At 39.8% G+C, this 15374-nt stretch overlaps 2 protein-coding genes across 11 annotated transcripts in view; both read left to right on the top strand.

The window, feature by feature from the left end:
• CEP135 (centrosomal protein 135) overlaps positions 1-7344 on the top strand; it is an 81508-nt gene extending 74164 nt beyond the window's left edge. For both annotated transcript variants that reach the window (XM_059670730.1, XM_059670716.1), the window contains 2 exons: positions 487-600; positions 5621-7344. In XM_059670730.1, coding sequence (XP_059526713.1) covers positions 487-586 — 100 coding nt within the window. In that variant the 3' untranslated portion in view covers positions 587-600; positions 5621-7344. The remainder of the gene's footprint in view (positions 1-486; positions 601-5620) is intronic.
• Positions 7345-11541: 4197 nt separating this feature from the next.
• Positions 11542-15374, top strand: part of CRACD (capping protein inhibiting regulator of actin dynamics) — a 231202-nt gene continuing 227369 nt past the window's right edge. For 3 of the 9 annotated variants that reach the window (XM_059670550.1, XM_059670541.1, XM_059670593.1), the window contains exon 1: positions 11542-11686. The gene's annotated coding sequence lies outside the window, so the exon portion shown is untranslated. Of the gene's footprint in view, positions 11687-12294; positions 12346-15374 lie in introns of all 9 variants that reach the window. The other 6 variants (XM_059670520.1, XM_059670560.1, XM_059670514.1 and 3 more) reach the window with 4 other exon arrangements.

The raw sequence follows: 15374 nt of genomic DNA, 5'->3' as shown, positions 1-15374 counted from the left end.
AACACCCAAGTATGTAGAAATCCTGGATACTGAAGAACTCAAGGCATAAAAAGTCTAGGCCAGAGCCTGGATTGATCACAAGGAGATGGTAGTGCAGTCCCCATACTTTGTGGGGCAGACAGACACAGGGAAGGAAAGCATAATAGAGAATGGATTACTTTACTCTATGACATTTGGGAGTTTTGAGGCAGGAAGAGGCAGAGGGCTAGATTTATGTGCAAGAAGAGGTGGGAAGGGAAGGAGCAGAGGGAAGAATCATCCAACTTTGGAAATCTGTGCTCAGAGGGCCTTTGAACAATCTCTTATAATACAATTCCTTTAATTGAAATCTTTTATCTACTATTTAAAAATCATATAAGGACATGGGATTTAAATTTAGTAAATAGAAATTAATTGAGTTGTAATTATTTCATTAACAACAATAGCAGCACCTTATATTTGTATAGCCCTTTTTGGTATTATCTCTTATTTGATCTTACTTGACAGAGAACGAGCAATCCAGGAGATGCGTCGGCATGGTCTTCCCACACCACCCCTTAGTTCTACTCTGAAATCTCCTTTACATTCTCCTGAACATATAAACTGATAATTTTTAGAAAGGTACGTATGTAACACCATGGACAAGCAAAACTAATCTATGATTATGAAAATTCAGGAAGTAGTTTTCTGGGGAGCCAAGGAGATTGCCTGCAAAAGTGATCAGGGGAACTTTCTGACCACCTTTGGTGGGAATAATGGAATGTTCTATTTTGTGGTGGTGGTGGTGGTTATGAGAGTATATCCTATCTAATAAAAGAGCATTATGCAAATTGACCATCACGCCAACACACAAGATGGCCGCCCCCATGTGGACACAAGATGGCCAGCAGGGGAGGACACTTGGGGGTGACCAAGACTACAGGTGGAGGGCAGTTGGGGCTACCAGGCCTATAGGGCAGGGCAGTTTGGGGGGACCAGACCAGTAGGGGAGGGCAGTTGGGGGAGACCAGGCCAGCAGGGGAGGGCAGTTGGGGGGGACCAGGCCAGCAGGGGAGGGCAGTTGGGGGGGACCAGGCCAGCAGGGGAGGGCAGTAGGGGGGGACCAGACCAACAGGGGAGGGCAGTTGGGGGGGACCAGGCCAACAGGGGAGGGCAGTTGGGGAGACCAAGCCTGCAGGGGAGGGCAGTTGGGGGCAACCAGGCTGGCAGGGGAGGGCAATTGGGGGCATTCGGGCCGGCAAGGGAGCAGTTAGGCGTCAATCAGGCTGGCAGGGGAATGGTTAGGGGGTGATCAGGCTGGCAGGCAGAAGCAGTTAGGGGCAATCAGGCAGGCAGGCAGGCGAGTAGTTGGGAACCAGCAGTCCTGGATTGTGAGAGGGATTGCAGATTGGAGAGGCTGGGCTGAGGGACATACCCTCTCTGCCCCCCTGTCATGAATTTCGTGCACCGGGCCTCTAGTATAATTGTAAAAACTCATTGAATTGAACATTTCTGGTCCATGACGATATGAGACATCACAGAGAAATATTAGCACTTTATGAAGTGCTAAATTCAAGGTACAAGTACTAGATGATACAAGTGTGGACAAAGACAGACAGGAATGCATGTGGCACAATAGACTGAATCTGATTGGAATTACAGGTTGTTGAGGAATAAAGAGGGAGAAAGGCGTGGAGAGTAGGATACGTAGAATTATTTAATGTGAGACTAAATGAGAGATTTATTCTGTAAGTCAAGGGGAGCCATTGAAGGTCTTCCTGTGTATAGAATGCATACAAGGGAAGAGTTAAGATGAAAGAACAGTTCCTAGCCCGGCTGGTGTGGCTCAGTGGTTGAGCATTGACCTATGAACTAAGAGGTCACAGTCTGAAATCAATAAAAATATATTAAAAAGAAAAAGAAAAAACTGTTCCTGGCAGATTAACTCAAAATTGTATTTGGGCTTTATTGGGAAGGGTAGAAAACAGAGGCAGGGAGACCAGAAAGAGCTATGAACGAAACAGTGTAATCAGTTCAGGATCAGTATAATATTATTGAAAGCAAAGATGATCGATTTAAAAAAATAAATTATATGTACAGAAAAGTTTTATGTTTATAGTGTGCAGCCTAGTGAATTTTCAGAAACTGAGTACACACAACTATGCAGCCTGCACTCAGATCAAGAAATAAAGCATTACCTCACTTGAGCTCCCTTTTGGTCATAAGCCCTGCTCTAAAAGTAACCGTTTTGACTATTAAAAGCATAGGGGTTTTTTTGCCTGCTTTTGGACATTTTAAAAATGATACACATTTCTGGCCTCTTTTCTTCAACAGACCAGTATGGATTCATCCATACTATTGTGTGTCCTTGTTGAATGCTCATTCTTGTTGCTATGTAGTATTCTATTATGTGAACTTACCACAGTCCATTTACTCATTCTGTTGTTGACAGGCACTGGTAATTTCCAGTTCAGGCTATTACAGAGAGTTATGAACATGCTTGTACCTGTATGTTGGTGAACAGATGCGTGCATTTCTTTGGGTGTATACTTAATAATGAAATTGTCAGGTTACAGAACATGCAAATGTTTGAGCTTGAGTAGATAAGGCAAAGCAGTTTTCCAGAGCACTAGGACTGAGGAAGTGTCAATGACTTTGCTGACTCACTGGAAATGGGAATGAATGGGAAAGAAGCATGTCAGACCCAGGTTTGAGAGGTAGGTGACTGTGAAAAATGCAGGCTCATTGACAGAAATAGTAAAGTCAGTTCTTTTAAAAAATTATGCATTTCTTTGCCTCTTTTAATAGAAGTACATAGGAGATAAGTAAGCATTTCCTCAATGACTCAGAATGTATGTGCTATGCTTTAACATACAGAAGCTTCCAGGGTTACTGATATTTGAAGAGCCTAGGTTTTGTAAATTACACTTTATTGGAGCATAGCCACACCCATTTGTTTACATATTGTGTAAGACTGCTTTTCTACAGTGGCAGAATTAAGTAGTGTGACAGAGACCCTTTGCCCACAAATCTAAAATATATACTACCTGGTCTTAATTGTGATAAAATATATATGGCATGAACTTTGCCATCTTAACTATTTTTAAGTGAAAACCCAGTGCATTAAATTCTCAGCATTAGGCTCTCCCCTTAGTGTTGTGCAACTATCACTACTATTTCCACCCTAAACAGAAAGTCTGTATCCTTTAAACAATAATTCTTCAGTCTCTATGAATTTGCCTACTTACATTTTCATCTAAGTGAAATCATGTAGTATTTGTCCTTTTGCCCTTTTGTGTCTGTCTTATTTCACTTCAGATAACGCTGTCATCGAATATCTATCGAATATCAAATACATATCATCGAATATCTCAGAACTGCCTTCCTTTTTATGCCTGGATAATATTCGTTTGTATGTTCATACCACATTTTGTTTATCCATTCATCAGTTTATGGACACCTGGGTTGTTTTCATCTCTTAGCTATGGTGAATAACACTGCTAAGAACATTGGTGTACAAGGATCTGTTTTAGTCCCTGTTTTCAAATCTCTTGGGAGTACCTAGTAATAGAGTTGCTAACTCATATGGAAAATCTTTGTTAACTTCTTGAGTACTTGCCAGACTTTTTCTACGCAGCTGTACCATTTTACATTTCCACCAGGGTTCTAATTTTTCAAGTCCTTTTCAGTGCTTATTATTTTCCATGCTTTTATGATAGCCATAATAGTAGGTATAAGATTAGAAAACTTCAACCATTAGCAAAGTCCCAAATAAACTAATGACGTTGTTCATTGGTAACCCATTCCCACCCATATTTTCTAAATATTATCACCAAAATTAATTTTAAGGGCTTTGCCCATAAGCACTCAAAAATAAGTAAGATATGGTCATATCAACCCATATTTTACAGTGACTCTAATAGATAAAATATATACCCAATTTATTTTTACTTTTTTTTTATTGTATGTAATACATGCTCACTGAAAAAGACATAAAATACAAAAATATACAGAAAATAAAAATCATTTAAAAAATTTTTATGGAAAACATATATAACATTAAATTTATCATTTTAACCATTTTGGGGTATACATTTCTCTGACAGTTAGTACATTCACATTGTTGTGAACAAATTAGTTCTACCATCCAACTTCAGAACTTTTTTATCTTCTCCAACTGAAACTTTGTGCCCATTAAATACTTACTCCTCATTCTCTCAGCCCCCTACCCCCTGAGAATCACCATTACAGTTTATCTCTATGAATTTGACTATTCTGTGTACCGCAAGATAAATGGAATCATACAGCGTTTGTCCTTTTTGTGAATGGCTTATTTCACTTAGCATAATGTTTTCAGGGTTCCTCCATGTTGGAGTTTGTCTCAGAACTTTCTTGCTTTTTAAGGCTAAATAATATGCCATTGTATGTTTCTACTACATTTTTTTATCCATTCATGAGTTGGTGAACACTTGGGTTGCTATTATGAAAGCGCTGCTACTAACATGGATGTAAAATCAAAATCACTTTTAATCCTACAATCCAGAGAAAATAGAAATTAGCATTTTGGTATACTTCCATCTTGTATTTAATTTGTAATTAACATACACATGCATAGACATACATGTAATTCTAATAGAGATCATATTCAACGTAGTTTTTATCCTGTTTTTGTTTTGTTTTATTGTTTGTGGTTTCCCCCCCATTATAATATTGTTATGAGGATTTATTGTTATCATTAAAAATATTTTCAGCCCTAACCGGTTTGACTCAGTGGATAGAGCATCGGCCTGGGGACTAAAGGGTCCCAGGTTCGATTCTAGTCAAGGACATATACCTTGGTTGCAGGCACATCCCCAGTAGTGGGTGTGCAGGAGGCAGCTGATCGATGTTTCTCTCTCATAGATGTTTCTAACTCTCTATACCTCTCCCTTCCTCTCTGTAAAAAATCAATAAAACTATATTTTTAAAAATAAATAAAAAATAAAAATATTTTCAAAAATGCCATTTTAAAATAGTGATCTAATGGTTTATCACATGGATATCCTGGGATCTATTTATCATTCTTTTCTTATGGGACATATAGCTTGTTTCCAATTTTTTTCTCATCAAAAATGTTATTTTACATCAAATTAGAAAGCATGTCTGATAATATCTTCTTAAGTATGTCTTCCAAAGTATAGAAAAATGTAATTACTTTCTCAGTGTTTCCATTATGGGATTTTTCATATTTTAATGTGTGTGTTTTAATTGGGAGGATGATTAAGTAACACATAACATGAAAATATTTTGAAAAATATTTGACTATCCATAACATTTTGAAACTCAGACAACATAATTTTCAGTACTTGTATACACTTGTATTTTATTAAACCTAGACATATCTTATGTTTTGAGTGATTTTTCTCAGTTAACATGCTATATTATTCCAGTCTCTTCACTATGTGTCATTCTTTTAGTCTTCATGTATTTTGCTGTATTTTGGTAATTTGAAGGGAATCTTTTTGAAGTAGAAAACAGTACTACTTAACCACTAAATAGGCAAGGGTTGTATTAGAGAATATAATTTCAATTAAAACATTACTGAATCTAAGTTTTTCATGATGTTTTGAGCTTGATTTAACATTTTTATTTTAACCCACCTTTCCCTTCCCCTCTTTTTCAGAATGTTGACTTTCAATGAGTTGGCTGTATGGACTTGTTACAGACAGAACAGTAATAATATATTTGAAGTACTTGTTCCTGAAAATCATGAAAATTGACACCAATTCTACCTCTTTCAACTTTTATTTAAATCAGTGAATATTTATGTAAAAAATGTTTTAAAAGAGCTATATCTATGTGTATATTTTCATGCATATGACAGAAAAAATATGTATTAATAGTGCTAACTGATATATTTGTATTTTTATTCCTGGCTTAAATTACTCAATGTGTGTTTATACTGTGAATTAATATAATGTATTAATCACATTATGTTTTAATCTTTTTCTTAATGAGCCATATTTGTATATAAATATTCTTACAGTACTTATTTTTAAAGTGTTTTTAGTTTTCATGCCTGTGCTGATAACCTGTATCTTTAACACATTCACAAAGGATTATCAACTCAGATGTTACACTTAACTTTTTTCTTCTAAATGTAAAATTAATTACCAATTTGCTGTCTATCATTGAGGTAAATATATTCAGGTCTATTCTTATAATAGCAGAGTCTTGCTAAAATAATGATTACCATTTATAATTTATTGTCAATTAGAACAACTGTGATGGGAAAGATACACTTATATATTATATACTTTATTTTCACTATCACATGGTCTCTTCACATGATACTAATTTATCAAAATCAAACTAAAATGGTATTTAAAATTTTTGTCAAACCACAGAACAGAAATTTAGGATTCTTTTCCAGTAAATAAAATTCCTCACTATATCAGTATAAAAGTTCAGAATATAATAAAATAGTATATGGGGTAAATATAGTAAAACATTTTGCTAAAATTCCAGTATACATACATTCGATAATATCAGATTTTGTTTCTCAACCTGTATGTTGTCATTTAGTCAGTCTTCCAGAATAGTATATAAACACTGAACTATGGCATTATAAGTAGAAAACAGCGTTTTACAATTTTCAAAATTTTAATTTTAAAGAATATAAATATATGCACATATTAATAAAAGAACAGTCGCACAAAATAGAGTATTGAATACAAAAACTAATCGTGTTTGAACCATACACATTTGAAGAAAATCCTATTCTCTAGTAGATTTTCATTATGAATGAAAAAGAGCTTAAAAACTAACATAGGAAAGTGAAAGGCTAATTACTATGATCCTTTTTGTTTCCTCCTTTAATAACGTGGAGTTTGTGTGTGTGCATTTGTGTGTACCTGGAGGTGGGCATTGCTCTTTTTCTAAAACTAATATCCCTTATGTGTGAGATGCCCTTTGCAATAATTCAGTGTGTAATTTGGGTGTGATATGCCTTACTTTACCATTATCTTTGTAATTTTACGTATTCCATCTCCTTTGTGTGAGTTCAGGTATTACATTAAAAGACAAGAGAAATGGGATTATTTGCAATGTCAAATGGAAAATCTTTTAATAAATAAATGTAAATAAAATAAAAATATTTGTTCCCACCTTTCCCCCCAAAGCAACTGCAAGACATATTTTGTTAGATTTATTATATTTTTACTGTTTTCTGTAATTAAAAATGTGTAGCTTGCTATAATTGTTTTTATAACCATGATACAATTTTCTAAAGTTAGTTTTAGCTTAAAATACTGAATGTTCTGACCTTTTATAGATGTTTTTAATTTGTTTTAAATAATTTTAAATTATGGAGCTTGGCATAGATTTTCTAATAAATATTTCAGTCTATTTTCTCTTTCTTACAAATAGTTTTTTCAAGAATTTTAGCAGTATTCGTTATTCTAAAATTAAGAAAAGTTTATTCAAACCAAACTTTATCCTGGTGAGATATAGGGAATCCCCTGAATTTAGGTGCCAGATGCTTTCTTTTTTTTTTTAACTCCCTTTTATTTTCAACTAGTTCAAAATGTAAGAAGTTACAGTTTCTGTTTGAAATTGATCTATAAAATATTTAAAGAGGCTTTTGTGTTTGTGTACACATTTTTCTCTTGCAAATTTCTAATGTGTGGCAAGGATTTAAAATACTAATTGAGAAACTGACACACCAAATTGATTTCATGACCCAGCAAAGGGACTCAGCCTATAATTGAAAACATTATAACATGAACCATCTCTACCTTTCCCACTATTACATTTATCCTCATGAGTCAATTTTGTTCCTTTGGCTTGTTCCCACTTGCATACACACTTCTCATTTTTAATCTCACATTTAAAACCCTCCCAGACCCCTACCATTTTATTTTTGCTCCTTTTATGACAAAAATTTCTTGAAAACAGTTATCTACACTCATTTCATCCCCCTCCCTGTACACCCACTATTCCTTCTTGCACTACTCCAGTCATGCTTTATTCCTCTTACTTACTCAAACCACTCTTGTCAAGGCATCAACAACCCCATCAAGTGTACTTTCTTTCCAATATTACCGTTTTCACAGTATTTCTTTCCACTTAGTGTTCTTGTAATAGGCCTTGCAGAAAGCTCTCTGCCCTCTCTGCCCTGTGAGGATACAATGAGAAGTCAGTCTGCAACCCCCAGAGGGCTCTCACTTGAACCTAACCATGCTGGCACCATCATCTCAGACTTCCAGCCTCCAGGACTGTGAGAAATTTATTATTTATAAGCTACCCAATCTGTGGTCAATTGTTACAGCAGTGCTGTGCAATGTTTAGCAGTATCTCTGGCCTTTACCCACTAGATGCCAGTAGCACCTGCCAACCAATTGTAACAACCAAAAAATGTCTCCACATTGCCAAACATCTTTTAGAGGACAAAATTACCCATAATTGAGAATGACTGGTTTAACTATATAATTTCCCACTTTCTGTAAACCTCCAAAACAATTAAATGGTTAAATACATATATTTTAAAAATATTTTTATTGATTTTTAAAGAGATGAGGGAAGAGGGAGAGAAATACCGATGTGAGAGCAGAGCATCAATCGTCTGCCTCCTGCATGGAGCTCCCTATGGGGAAATGAACTGGCAGCCTTTCAGTGCACAGGATGACACCCAACCAGAGCACCGAGCCACACCAGCTGGGGCAATGGATACATATTTTTTAAATCCCTAATGTTCTGCATTTTTCTTTGGTATATGATACGGCCTCTGGAAATCTGTCTTAACTGAAAGGCAGTTATTTCACAGGTGGAAATGTAGATTGAGACCTGGTTTGATGTGCCACATTTATTATAGCCCCACATGTAGTAAAAATGAACCGATGTGTTTGAAAAGTGAGGGGGAACAGTACCTGTCTAAAGTGGTGTTCTGATTTCTGAGGCCCATGAGACACAAAGATTAGCTAGAAAGCTCTAGTATGAGCATAAGTTCTCTAGAACTCTCAATATTTTAAGGTTGTGTCATTTGGGATGATACCTTGCCCTGCAAAATTAAAGGAGAGGAGATCCACACTTGATTTATGTACATTTGAAATTTTAAACTTTTTACATTTATTGATTATTTTGAGACAAAGTGAGAGAGGAAGTGGGCGGTGAGGGGGTGTGTGTTTGTTCCACTTATTTATGCATTCATAGGTTGCTTCTTGTATGTGCCCTGAATAAGATCAAACCGACAATCTTGGTGTATTGGGACGATGCTCTAACCAACTGAGCTACCTGGCCAGGGCCAAAATTTAAATTTTTATAGAGTATATTTTCATGTAGTTGGCAAGACTGTAATATATCAAGAAAAAGACTCCAGTGATATGTTCTACGGGGATTTGATTTTCGGCTCTGGGTAACTTCTAGTGACTGTATTAACTCAAAAGAGACTTGCTCAACTCTTTATACAATTCTTCATTATTCTTATTTGGAATAAAGCAGTCATATTTTAGGGTATGTAAGCACTGAACAACTGACTGATATTTATAGTCACAAAATAACCATATTTTATGCTGGTATTAATTTAAATGTTTATCTAGAACAGTGGTTCTCAACCTTCCTAATGCCGCGACCCTTTAATACAGTTCCTCATGTGGTGACCCCCAACCATAAAATTAATTTCGTTGCTACTTCTTAACTGTGATTTTGCTACTGTTATGAATCGTTATGTAAATATCTGATTTGCAAGATGTATTTTCATTGTTACAAATTGAACATAATTAAAGCGTAGTGATTAATCACAAAAGAATATGTAATTACATATGTGTTTTCCGATGGTCTTAGGCGACCCCTGTGAAAGGGTCATTCGACCCCCAACGGGGTCGCGACCCACAGGTTGAGAACCGCTGGTCTAGAACACAGTTGGATAAGGTGACATGCACTAGATCTTTGCCTATCAAAGTTGCTCCAAGGCATGCATCTGCATTAAAATTACTCTGTTTTTGTCATTGAGACATCTGGCTCAAGATTGAGTACCTTGTGGGTTACCTTTCATCTTTTGTATCTTTGTCATTGAGATTCTTTTTGCTTTGTTTTAAATTTCCTGTTTAATAATGATAAATTATTTTTAGCATCTTTGCATTAATAATGAAGGGGAAGATCATCAGATACTGATTTCCAAGAGTTCCCATTTATTAGATAGGTCTAGGCCGGGGAGTTCTTCCTAAATGCAATTTTTTTAAGCCTTTATTTTTTAAAGAATATATTTTTATTGATCTTTAGAGAGAAGAAGGGAGAAGGATAGGGAGAGAAACATCCATGAGAAACATCAATTGGCTGCCTCCTGCACTCCTCGTACTGGGGATGGAACCTGGAAACCGGGCATGTGCCCTGACCAGAGATGGAACTAGGTAGGGAGAGCAGTGATCAATCCCACGCCCTCCCCATGACCTGTTGGTTCATGGGTCAACGCTGGACCACTAAACCATGCCTGCCGGGCCTAAATGTGATTCTTGCTACACGTTAAAATGTTGTACAAAGCAACTGTAACAGGATAAGCTTGACCTGAACCCAAGAACCCAACCCGATAAGCATAGCCAACTGCAAAGAAGAAATCAACATATAATTAACCAAGTACCGTGTAAGCAGTAGCTAAGCCTCCCAGAGACAGCTTTGGATGTGACTGCCCTGTTTCCATTACTTGCGGCAAACATATAAACTACCGAAGGACAACTACATCTGGTTCTCGAATAGAGTACCCCAAGCCCAAGACCCCTTGAGTTTGGTAACACATTGAGGCAGTCATAGTAAAAAGTATGGGGAAAAGTCTCCTCTCTCTCTCTCTCTCTCTCTCTCTCTCTCTCTCTCTCTCTCTCTATATATATATATATATATATATATATATATATATATATACACACACACACACACACACACACACACACACACACACACACACACATATTCTTTTTCTTTAAAACATCCAAGTTAATCATTTAATTTCTTTATGGCTGGGACAATAATGCCGAATGTAATGTCTCTGTTCTGATGTACAGGACTCAACAAAGAGATGTTGAGCTTGGCTCTTTGGTCCACTTCCAGGAGTCGCAGTGCCATATCCCATTGTCGGGGCTCTGCGGAGCGAAGCTCCCTCTGGGGTCCAGGTCGCTCCCGTTGTGTCTGGCTCGTCCAGGTACCCAGGGCCAGATCTGCACCCTGTGGGCTGGTGACTGACGGTCTCGGGTTCTTGCCCCGCGTGAGCCTCCCAGTGAACCCTCTCAGTAACCACAGACCCCACGCGTGCAGGCGCGCCTCGGGGCGCCCCCTGGCAGTGATCAAGCCCACGCCCCTCCCTGTGGCCAAGCGCGCAGTGTCTGGGCTCCCCCTGGGAGAGGAGCCGGCCGGTGCGCACCTCTCCGCGAGGGCGCAGGAGGGAACTCGGGACGACGGGTGCCTCGCGGGGGCGCCCAGCGGTCCTGGGGCGAGGCCGGGCGGGGCCGCGGCGCGGGTCCGAGCGCCCGAGGCGCCGGCGGAGCATGTGACCACGCGCGCGGGGCCGGGCGCGCAGTGCCGCGCGGCGGCGGCGGCGGGGAGAGCAATGGAGGCCGCGGCCGCCTGAGAGGCGGGTGCGCTGCTGAGGCTGCTGCGGAGGCTGCTGGTGCCGCGGGCTGGGCAGTAGCGCCCGCCGCCCGCGCGGGACCGCTCGTCGCTGTGCGGCCGCTCTGCCAGCCTCGGCGCCCGGCGAGGACCTCAGGTGAGCTCCCTCTCCGCCCGCGGCCGGAGAGACAATGGGGGCAGCGGGCGGGCTTCTCCGCTCCCTTCGCGGCCCCCGGGGAGGGCCCCAGAGGCGCCCGGGACTCCCGACCTTGACCTTGCGTGGGCTCGGCGGGGCCGGCCGTGGTCTTCGGGGCGGTGTCCGGGCGTGTGCGGCGCCGACACTCCCCGAGGACCCGGCGCGCGGGGTGCGCCTCTTTGGTTTCCACTCGGGGAACCTGCGGACGGGCAGCGCCCCGAGAACTTGCCGAGAGCGTGGGACCTTCTGGCTCCCCCCTTCCTCCCCGCGCCGGGTTCCTGTCCCGGGTCCCCGGCTCCGGCCCCGGCCCGGGTCGCCGCGGCGGCGTCAGAGCTGGACCTCGCCGTCGGGACCCGGTCGAGGACCAGGGTCAGCTCTCTCCCCGCTCGAGCGGCGATGCTTTGTCTACCGCTGCCAAGTCATCCGCACAAACTCTTGTTGCCCCAGTTCCGATGGGCCCCCCGCTTGGATGGCTGAGGCGAGACAAAGGTTTTCCCTGTTTACCAAAGGCTGGAGCCGGGAGAGTTCACGCTGCCGGGTGTAAAATGTGATTCCTTCTCTTCTCCCAGAGGCTCTGGCGGTGGGTTTCCTGGCGCGATCACGCCCTTTCTTGCAGAGAGGTCTGTAGTGGCGAGATTGCACCCCCTAACCCTACGGGGGCGGTGGGTGGGGTACGGCTTTCACTCGTGGCTATCAGTAAACAGGAGGGCTGACTTCACATTTGGTATCAGGTATTCTCAGCGTAGACACATCGAGATCATTATCTGGATTATGGCTTTTAGGAGAGAATATATGTAAAGACACATTGATTCCGTGGATGCGGGGAGGGGCGACAAAACCTAGTAACTATGACTATGTGTTGTGAAATTTAAATATGGTTTTATAAATAATAGCCCAGAAACTGATCTGGTGTAGGTAAGGGAGTGTGTGTGTGTGTGTGTGTGTGTGTGTGTGAGAGAGAGAGAGAGAGAGAGAGAGAGAGAGAGAGAGAGAGAGAGAGAGAGAGAGAGAGAGAAGGGGGAATGTTGGGAGGGGTGGTGGTGATAGAGAGGGAGTAGTTAGAATACAAAGGATAAGGCAGTTTTAGTAAAAGATTCTTAATTTCCTGTAGCAAATTTTCAATTCATTAAGTTGTCATTAAATCATTGTTTCCCTGTAAAAATCACCTATAGTAGTTGTTAAGTTATATATGTAAAGGCTAACAATTATTTAGCATTGTGTGTGGCTCAGGAATCTGAATAGGAACAATTTTGAGTAATTTTTCAAGTCAACAAAGGAAGGACACCTTCGCTGCTACCTCCTTTATTCTATGAGAAAACTGAACCCTAGTTCCAGATATTCAACAGAAAATTGCCTGTAAGAAAAAAAATTCAAAGGCAGGGTTTTTCAAGAAACATTTTGAAAAAATGCATCTGCTGTAGGTGATAAGGTTGGTGATAGATTGCTTTAACTCAGAAGTGTGAAGGGAAAACAGTCATTGTACTTCCACCCCTTCCCAGTATTTACAATGTATTGTCTCCAAAACCTTATTTTTACGGTCACCTCTGACATGGAGAAACTTTCACTCTAAAGACTTAGTAGGACTTTGCCGAAGCCGGTTTGGCTCAGTGGATGGAGCGTCGGCCTGCGGACTGAGAGGTCCCAGGTTCGATTCCGGTCAAGGGCATGTACCTGGGTTGCGCATATCCCCAGTGGGGGGTGTGCAGGAGGCAGCTGATCGATGTTTCTAACTCTCTCTCTCTCCCTTCCTCTCTGTAAGAAATCAATAAAATATATTTAAAAAAAAAAAAGACTTAGTAGGACTTGGCACTGGATTTGGAGTCAGGAAGATAATACAGATTTAACATATTTAGGCACTTGGTGTGAGAAACAAAAGCTACTATACTCAGGTACACCTCATTTTATGGAGCATGGCTTTATTGCACTTCCCAGGTGTTGCTTGTTTTTGTTTTTTTGTTTGTTTTTTTTACAAATTGAAAGCAAGGCCTCTATCTGCAAAAAGAGGCGGTGGTCTGGAACCAAACCTATAGCATCTCTGAGGTATTCTTGTAGTTCTTTCTAAATCACAAAGCACTATAATAAGCCTAAATTATTATTGTTACTAGATGAGGAAGCTGTAGTTCATAATTTTCTCTTACACAATTTTAGAAAAGTTAATTGAAATTAATATAAGATTCTCCAGGGCGCAAAGCATGGTCTTTTAGTCTTTTTTTTTCTCTTTTTTCCAGCCCACATTTCTAACCTGGTATATAGTAGATATTCGGTAAATTGTTGTAGAAAGGACAAATTAATGAAAAATAAAATACAGATGGATAACACACGCATACAAATCAAATTGGCTCACTTCTTTTAGTTTAATGAACATTTACTGAAGGCCTTCTTTGTGCCAGGAACTGGGTGGAGTATTTCCACATACAGTTTATAAAAGGATTGACCTTCCTTTTTTTTTTTTATCATATTTGATGTGTGTCTTGATGAATGGGGCCCCTTGGGTGGTATTAATGATCATCTCATATAACCGAGTAGCACAAAGGAACATTACACTTGTTATATGTACATATACTTTCTCACAATGGCCTGTGGGGAGCAGGGCAGATATTATCATTCCCGTTTTGTAGGTGAGGAAATCCAGACACAGCAAGATTAAATGACTTGCCAACTCCTCGCCACTGAAGCAACAATGCCGGGACGGAAGCTGGACCTCACGCCTAGCGCTCTCACCTCCGAATCACACTGCCTTCTCCCAGATACACTGCACCTGCAGAAAATCACTCTTGAGTTAGGCGTCATGGAGAAGTCTAGCATTTGAATAACTTTTATATATGGAAAAGTCACATTTTACAACCTAATACTTATGAAGTGATTAAATGTACAAGTTCTGGAGTCAGGTGACTAAATTGGAAGCCTGGATTTACCAGTTACTAGCTCTGCATCCTGGGCAAGTGACTTCATCTCTCAAGTCTCAGTTTCCTCATTAGTGAAATCGGGGAAGTTATAGGACCTACCTTAGAGGATTTTGGGGAGGATGACATGAAATAGTATATGGATGTGCTTAGCACAGTGTCTAGTAGAAACTAAGCACTCGGTACCAGCTAATTATTTTTATTCTTATTATAATGTAAAGCACTGGTTTTTAACCTTTTTTTTTTTTTGCACAGTAAGAGATGCATTTTACTTTGCTATCCAGTATACAGATACATTACAAATGTGTTTAATTTTTTAAAATGCATTAATCAATGTTTGACTTCTCTGTGCTATGCATTCTCATATGTTTTATTCTATTTTATTTAGAAATGCTGGTTGAGACCCACTAGTTCAGTGGTCGGCAAACTCATTAGTCAACAGAGCCAAATATCAACAGTACAACGATTGAAATTTCTTTTGAGAGCCAAATTTTTTAAACTTAAACTATATAGGTAGGTACATTGTTATTAACTTAATTAGGGTACTCCTAAGGCTTAGGAAGAGCCACACTCAAGGGGCCAAAGAGCCGCAGTTTGCCAACCACGGCAGGTGATTTCAATCACATTGATGGATCATCACCTGCAGTTTGAAAAACACTAATGTAAAGAATAATCAGATTAAGTGCATTAAAGAAAAATCTGTTCTTGAATTTTTATATCTTTCATTCTGATGATTTATATAGCAT

The sequence above is a fragment of the Myotis daubentonii genome, chromosome 1 (assembly GCF_963259705.1).
Source record: "Myotis daubentonii chromosome 1, mMyoDau2.1, whole genome shotgun sequence".
In the NCBI taxonomy this organism is placed as follows: Eukaryota; Metazoa; Chordata; class Mammalia; order Chiroptera; family Vespertilionidae; genus Myotis; species Myotis daubentonii.
This window is presented reverse-complemented; position numbering and strand designations above follow the sequence as displayed.